The following is an 8,188-nucleotide window of genomic DNA, read 5'->3' as shown; positions in this document are numbered from 1 at the left end:
TAACTTTGTCATAAGTATAAAATTCAAATCAAAGTACACAAAAAACAAGTATGCTAAACATTACGTCACCAGGAACTAATCGTAATGTTTGAAGTGACGTATTGTCAATCTTACTTCTCATTTCAAAACGCACATTTAAATAATGTTCATATGTTCATCATTGTACTCATGATATGGGCAGCAACATGGCGGTAAACCTTTAATCTATTAAGCTATTAATGACTCAAAATCAGATTACTTTATAACTCACGTTATCCTTATGACAGGAATATTGCAGCAAAATCATGAAACTGCAGATGGCTCATTTCTTATATGGAACTATATGACAGACAAATTTCAAAAATAAGAAACAGATGGTTGGTGTTCTATTATGATAGTAATAAAGATAATATTATATTAGATGGTTGGTGTTCCATTATGGTAGTAATAAAGATACTATTATACTAGATGGTTGTTGTTCCATTATGGTAGTAATACATATACCAGATGGTTGGTGTTCCATTATGGTAGTAATAAAGATAATATTTTACTAGATGGTTGGTGTTCCATTATGGTAGTAATAAAGTTTATTACTACCATAATGGAACACCAACCATCTAGTATAATATTATCTTTATTACTACCATAATGGAACACCAACCATCTAGTATAATATTATCCCACCGCCAACTCTTGGGCTACTCTTTTACCAACGAATAGTGGGATTGGCCGTCACATTATAACGCCCCTACGGTTGAAAAGATGAGCATGTTCGGCGACAGGGATTCGAACCTGCGACCTTCGGATTGCGAGTCGAGCGTCTTAACAAGCCATAGCAGGCCAATCTAATATAATATCATATTTATTTCTGCCATAATGGAACACCAATCATCTAGTATAATATTATCTGGTGATGACTAGCTGCCTTCCCTCTAGTCTTGCACTGCTAAATTAGGGACGGCTAGCGCAGATAGCCCTCGTGTAGCTTTGCGCGAAATTCAAAACAAACAAACAAACAAACCTTTCTTACAGGTGTTGCCAAACACCGCATATACGAAATATATAGCCCAGCATGGCCAGGTGGTTAGGGCGCTTGACTCGTAATCTGAGAGTCGTGGGTTCGAATCCCCGTCCCACCAAACACGCCCGCTATTTTAGTCGTGGGGCGTTATAGTGTGACGGTCAATCCCACTATTCGTTGGTAAAAGAGTAGCCCAAGAGTTGGCGGTGGGTGGCGATGATTAGCTACCCTCCCTCTAGCATTCTACTGCTAAATTAAGGACGACTACAGATAACGTTTTTGTATAGCTTTGCGCGAAATTCACACCAAACGAAATATGTACATATAATTAGTCTATATCTAATATCATAGATAGGTCAAGGATTTTAATAACATGAAAAACAAAATATGTTCCATAGTCATATTACAATAAGGTATATTATTCTATGGTTATCCTTCATTCATTCCTTGCATCTATAAAATGTGATATAAGTACTAATTTATATACAAAATAAAAAGGAAAATGTGAAATTACAGAGAGATTCTAATTCTAATAAAATCGGTGCAAATGATAACCTCAAAACATGTTTATCAGTAATACGCAACGAAGGTTTTCGCCATTCGTTTATGCCAAATGATATAAGACGATATCATAATGCTTGATTGGCAGCGCTAAGTAACTAAGTCCGCTAATACAGGATATTTGTTAACTGCAACTATTAAACTGTATGTCTTATTTATAGAAGAAATAATAGATGTTCAGTTATTACTCGTTTTGTTTATTGAAACACGTACGTGTAGTTTTGGTAATAATTTATCTTGTTGTTTACAGTAATGTTTAAACTTCAAGTAAAGTCTGACTTAAACGTTCCAATTTTAGCTTAAAGCAAATCATTAATTAGGAAACTTAACATAATATGTAATATACAGAATACTTATTGAATGTTGTATTTGAATTTAATGAAAATTAATTAGGGCTATAATTATAATTATCAGCGTAATGAGAATTATGACCTGATTTTTACATTGAATTCAAATACAAAACTAAGCTTCTTTTTTTTTTATTTTCAAAATTTGTTCCTTATTTCCATCATTTTCCCCAAAAGTATAAACTATTTTTGAGCTTTTCGGGAAATAGAATATTCACACCACTATCATTATTCATTATTGATTAATTATACCGCAATTGTGAAGCAATAACCTACGTACGCTTTATTACGTAATGTAAAATGTATTCTTTAAGTATGTAATAACTTGGCTACAAATATCTATTAATTATTATTAACTATTATTATCAATCAGCAGCTGTTGTTAATCCAGGAAAACTGTTTAACGTTCATAGTGTTCAATTTACTACTAAAACAGCGTGTGTTTAAGTGCACTTGCGGTTCGTTTAAAAGCTCCACCTGATAGTAGGCACACATACGTTTACAGATTTTTCTATTTACCATACGTGGATTACAAATCGTGCATTTTCAGTTTGTCAAATGAACTATTTACTGTTTTAATAAAATGAATATTTTTAGAACTCGTTAGAACAACGGTTAAATTTTATGAATCTCGGTTCTGATTAAACTGAAACTTTTCATGCTTTGATTAGTTTTAATTAATAGGTGAAACTTCCAACTTTTAGTTTCATTTGTTAATTACTTTCATGTAATTTCGTTTTTATTATGAAAGATAGATATAAGAGAAAAACTTTAGAAAATACAAATGTGTCATTGATGATATTACGTTGCTGTTGTTTTTTCTGCTCTTCAGTGTCAAAAAGTTGGCGTAGCAAAATCTATTCTAAAATTAACGTCACAGTTGCTCTAGCCGATACTCACAGCGAAAGTTCGGTCGTTAAAACGGTAGTAACTGATTCCTTTGAAAAAGTATGTTCGATCATTTTTCCACTGGAAGACAGCATCAATATCATTCGGGATACCCTCCCAGTTACTAATAGGCCTAGGATATCGATCACTAACTGGTGGGTCGCTACGACTTTCAAACCTCCAATATTTATCACCTGCATGATAAAAATTAGCCCTATATTTATCAAAATACTTCATAAGATAAATATAATGGTAAAACAAATAAAGAATTATTTTGAAAAATCAACAATAATGGTCAAAATCATAAAGGTTAATGATCTTTACCCTCAATTACATGATCAGTAAGAACATCATTAGAAGTCATTAAAACACATATAAGTTCAAATCAAATGTACCAAACACTATCAGTAAAATTAATAAAAACTTGGTAATAGTAAAAGCAACTTACTAGAAGCTTCTTTTAAAATTGATCTCAGAAGCTATTAGTAAATTGTTTTAACTTTTATACAAAGATGTTGTCGTTTGTTGAGGACCATTTAATAATAATTTGAGCAATTGAAATGATACTAATAACAATCCCCAGTGGTTCAGCGGTAAGTCTGAAGGGTTATAATGCTATAATATCACTTTCAATGCTCGTGGTGGAAACAGCTTAACAACAAACAAGCATACAGAAATTTTAAGAAAACCAACTTAAGACCCGCGGCCATGAAAAAGTAGGATATTTTACTAAAACTTTGGCCGAAAAAAAGTATGAAACATATAATCGAAAAAGCACAAAAAGCGCAATAGTAATTATAAGTATAACAGTTTAGCTACATTAGTTGAGCTGATTTCAACACAACTTTCAGATTTTCAGTCGGATACCAGGAAGCATGAAAACAGTAGTAACTGGTACAGTATGTGATGAACACAAAAAACGAAAGAAAGGAACATGCCATATTTGTCATGTTTGTCGTCTTTGTGATCCATTACCCACATACACTGTACATACGATGCATATTAACTACAATAAAAGTAGTCATTTGTCAAATCCTAGGCGAAAAAGAACACGGCGAAGTATACTTAGGGGAAAAACAAGCAACGTTTGGCTGATAACATGGTATATCAGATGAACAATGCATGAATCTGTGTCAAATAACGATATCTTCACAAGGATCTTCAATATAATGAAGATAGATGTAGCCCCTCTGGTAGGTTTTCCGAAGGATGGAATTCAGTACGAATCTATTGCTGAATAAGGTCAGAGCAGACGAAGAGCAAAACAACTATGTGAATTGATCTGTGGCAATCTGTTTTTAACTGTTTGTCCATCAAATGCACAACAATAAAGGTCATTTACAAGGGATTGGCGTCGCTAAGAATACAGAATGATTTGAACAAGGAGAAAGTAGCAAAGAAATTGTCATCTTTATCATTTTTTTGGAAAATGCCAAATTTACCTTGTCGCTCAGAGTAGCCTCTTCTTATAATCAATATCCTTGTAGGCAGCTCTTGTTTGATGAATTAATGTAGCTAGATGATGCTACACCTGCGCGAGTTACAACTAAAAAATAAATAAAAACACGAACAAGATGAAATTTTCATCACTTCGGAAACTTATTTGAAAATTCTAGATGGTCAAGATATTCCAAAGCATGATTATGCTTTTCGTTTTGATCCTGGAAAATTGGTTACAGCCACATCATTCTGACAAGAACGTTTATTGTTAAAACCTGGAAGTACAAGGGATGTTAATATTGCAGGATATTTGTTTCGGAGCAAGGGGGACAGACTGTTGATTCCTTACTTCATGCATACCAAAATGCAGTTTATAAAACTGAACAAGTTTGTCGGCAAACCTTTCGAGATATGACAAAGCTTTTGACGAAACGTAGCAAGAGTGAAGCATGACTTTCAAAATACTACACCAGTGTTAGAGATGCATCAAATGTCTTCGAGAAATGATGAAAAGGACATTGGCTCTATAGTACAGTAATCAAAAAGTAAAAACCCTCATCAAGACGCGTGTGAAGGACTTGTTACAGAAAAGGGAAAAATTGCAACAATTTGATATGTGGGAATATTCTCATCGCCACATCCAGATATCAGACAATGATTGTATTCATTGTTGTATGTATGCACTTGGTCAAACTTGCAATGATCACACTCACATTTGATCATTTTGTAGTACATGTTCACAACCGTTTAAATTGTTTAGAGATTTAATGAGACCCTTTCTCAACAATGTATCTTTGCATTCATGGGATTCATCAAAGTATGAAGCACAGTCCATGATTGAATCAATGTCTGAATTTGATAGAGTGATTCGCAATTATCTGTCACATCGATTACAGGCTAAAGTACAGTTCCAGGCTGTTCATAAAATTAAAGAATCATTGAAACACAATGATTCAATAACCCTTGTTGTCATTGATTACAAGCAAAAATTACTGCCAATGAAATATAGGGAAGGACAAGTTGTATATTTTGGAAAAAAGGAGATGAGTTTTCTCGAATCAATTGAGTTTTGTTTTGGATATGAGTACAGTGTTGTTGATTACATAAAGTGTGAATATTTCGGCCAAGTTGCTGGTGCGATATCAATTCTTGTGCGTGATGTACGAAGAAGACATCCGAATGCCAATAAAATTGTGATACAAAGTGACAACACTACGTGTTTTGCATCACAATAATTAGTTCCATATATTTATCAATTAAATCAGAAACTTAGAACAGACACAAACCCAGTAATAATTTCTAAATGGATATTTACAGAAGTACAGACTGGTCGTGGCCGCTTAGATACACATTTTTCTTACCCCAACGTGACATTCAAGTCATTTGTAGAGGATAATAATGATATAACAACAGAGGAAAACATATTTAAAGCCCTAAAATTTCGTGTTGGTGTCGCAGGAACAACAGCTGTCCTTTTCGATACATGCAACCAGGATCTGCTCTATAAAAAAAAAAAGTTGAAGACAAAGACAGTTGAAAGTAGATCGGCCAAAGAAATAAACTGGCAAGAAAAGTGGTACACGTTATTGCAAACTCTGGAATTTATTCCACACAGTAAAATTATGGTGCATTTGAAAAAGAATCTCGATCTCAATATCAAGGAATCATTCACTTCACAAAAAAGTCTCTCTTTACAAAAGAGTCTGCTGCACAAAATGGTAATGATGATGATGATGATAATGCTGCTGAGCAAGCACGTTCTCTATCTTCTAAAGCAGCCGCATATTCTTCAGCATTAAGAAGAAGTGGTATTGACACGACGAGAATTCCAGACGTATCAGGTGAGATGAATTTGGCCCCTTCTTCATTGGTTTGTAGTTGCCCAAAGTATCTTGGAAATAATCCTACTAGACTAACACGCGATTATCTTTCGAAATTGTATGCCTTATAACAAAACTCGAAAAGTTTCAGCAGGAAAACTCATAAGATTTGAGTGGATAGTATAATTTCTGCTGATTGGTGTGCCCAATTAAATGCTACTGTACCAAATATTAAGGCATTTTTCCAGGTGATACCAGAAAAAATGAAAGATATGCTGAATTTCTCTATGACGGACATGTCATTGGTAGAGCTAATAGATGAAGCAGTTTATGAGGGTAAGGAGTAAATCATACAACAAATTCGACAATAGGATGCTCCTTCATTGTTTGATGTTGAGAATGATGATTAAAATATATTTTATTGATAAATTTTAGTAACTTTTGACAAAAAATCTTCATAACTTTCGAAAACAACAAAATAAAAAATTTATTGCATTTTCTGAATCCTAAAACAAAACTGTAAAAACTGCGTTATTTGCTATATAAACTACAGTGGTAAACATATAAAGGCGCGGCCGTATCAGGACCAAGTTTTTCGCCATCTTTTCCACCTGTTGAATGGCCTGGGAATCTTTATCATACGACTATGACTTCTTTAGTTCCAACTATGATCTTCTTCTTAATCAAGTTACCAAATCATGGAGTGGCAGTTTGTTAACGGTGTGTGTCTGTAGTAAAAATTTCGTTGAAAACTGATGTATAAGAAGTGTGGTTGAAAAGTAGTAGTACTAGTATCCACTAGGCCTATGTTGTATTGATATAAGTAGTTTTTCTATATTTACCAAGTGTTAAAGAAAAAGTTCACCCGCAAATGATCACCATGAAATGAGACATCACATAGCACAAATGTAAGAGTTAAAATAGCTGAGAAAATTCAGCTAGTGACTGTGTATAATATAAATCCACCAAAGACTTAGCCTTCGATCGGTTCTGAAAGATGAACTCCAACAGCAGGGAAATAAATTATTTTCGTAAAATCTCAACTCTCTTACCCTTGAAAAAATACGTTTTCCCATTACCGCTCCACACGAAAACGGCATCAATATTGTCAGGTATACCCTCGAAACCAACGCTAATTTGTTTAGGGTAGCCAGAATTCATTTGTTTATTTCGGAACCGCCAATATTTGTCACCCTGAAAATATATTAAAAGTTTAATTAAACTAACCATGTTTTAGGGCAAAGAAAACTTTCTTTTTAAATATGTTGCTAATTTATCTCATGTGAAATAAATACCAAGAATGCTAGATATAAAAAAGTATTTCTTTTAAATATTCCCTTTCATTATATAATATAAGTTATTTTACAACCAACTAACACACACTGGTAAATGTTTTAAAGATGCAAACAATGACTCCATAAAAAAAAATGTCTTATTGAAACACGCCATTAACAACTGTATGTTTATCTCGGTGTTCTAATGCTTTTTTTTTGCTTTTTTACATTTCCGATTGCTCAAAATTCTAAAAATCAAATAAATTGTATATGAAATCTGCATAATCTTTTATTTGGTCTCCGTAACTTTAAAATGACTAATACACGTATTTTACCTACCTTGAAAAAGAAAGTTTTTCCATCAGACCATGTCAAAGCACCATCCACATAACCAGGTAGACCACCCCAATCTTCGGAAATTCGTCGTGGATAACCATCTGCAATCTCATCGTCTTTAATTTGCCAATAAAATTCATCTGTGAAAAAAGATATGTTTAATATTTTAAGCATCTTCTCTCATTTATGAAGTTCACAAAAAAGGTGATACAAGTTACCTTTGTAGCAACACTACTACTGAAAAAACACGTGTGTAAAGACATCATCGAAGGACCTCAATTATCAATAAAAAGTTTCCATTTTTCTTCAAACATTTTATTAAACATTCATCTGAGCTCTAAAGATGCGAATTACCCATCAGACTTTTAAACATATTTTATAAATTGTTTATGCATCAAATACTCAGAGCTCCGTGACCGCGTTAATAACAGTTTCGCTAATAAACTATGAGTCATAAAATATATACAAATGTAACCAATATTGTAATAACTCGCACTAACTACTGATTAGTCTTCTATGTAT

At 33.3% G+C, this 8,188-nt stretch overlaps 1 protein-coding gene across 1 annotated transcript; it reads right to left on the bottom strand.

Moving 5' to 3' along the window:
• Positions 1 to 2,808: 2,808 nt before the first annotated feature.
• On the bottom strand, positions 2,809 to 7,840 carry LOC106475149 (matrix metalloproteinase-17-like; the record flags this gene model as incomplete). The annotated part of the gene is made up of 3 exons (XM_013935846.2): positions 7,670 to 7,840; positions 7,109 to 7,250; positions 2,809 to 2,990 (listed from the first exon to the last, which is right to left on the bottom strand). Coding segments are annotated over exons 1-3 (495 nt in total), but the record flags the coding sequence as incomplete, so codon positions are not given.
• Positions 7,841 to 8,188: the final 348 nt, after the last annotated feature.

Source organism: Limulus polyphemus, unplaced genomic scaffold (assembly GCF_000517525.1).
Source record: "Limulus polyphemus unplaced genomic scaffold, Limulus_polyphemus-2.1.2 Scaffold8150, whole genome shotgun sequence".
In the NCBI taxonomy this organism is placed as follows: domain Eukaryota; kingdom Metazoa; phylum Arthropoda; class Merostomata; order Xiphosura; family Limulidae; genus Limulus; species Limulus polyphemus.
This window is presented reverse-complemented; position numbering and strand designations above follow the sequence as displayed.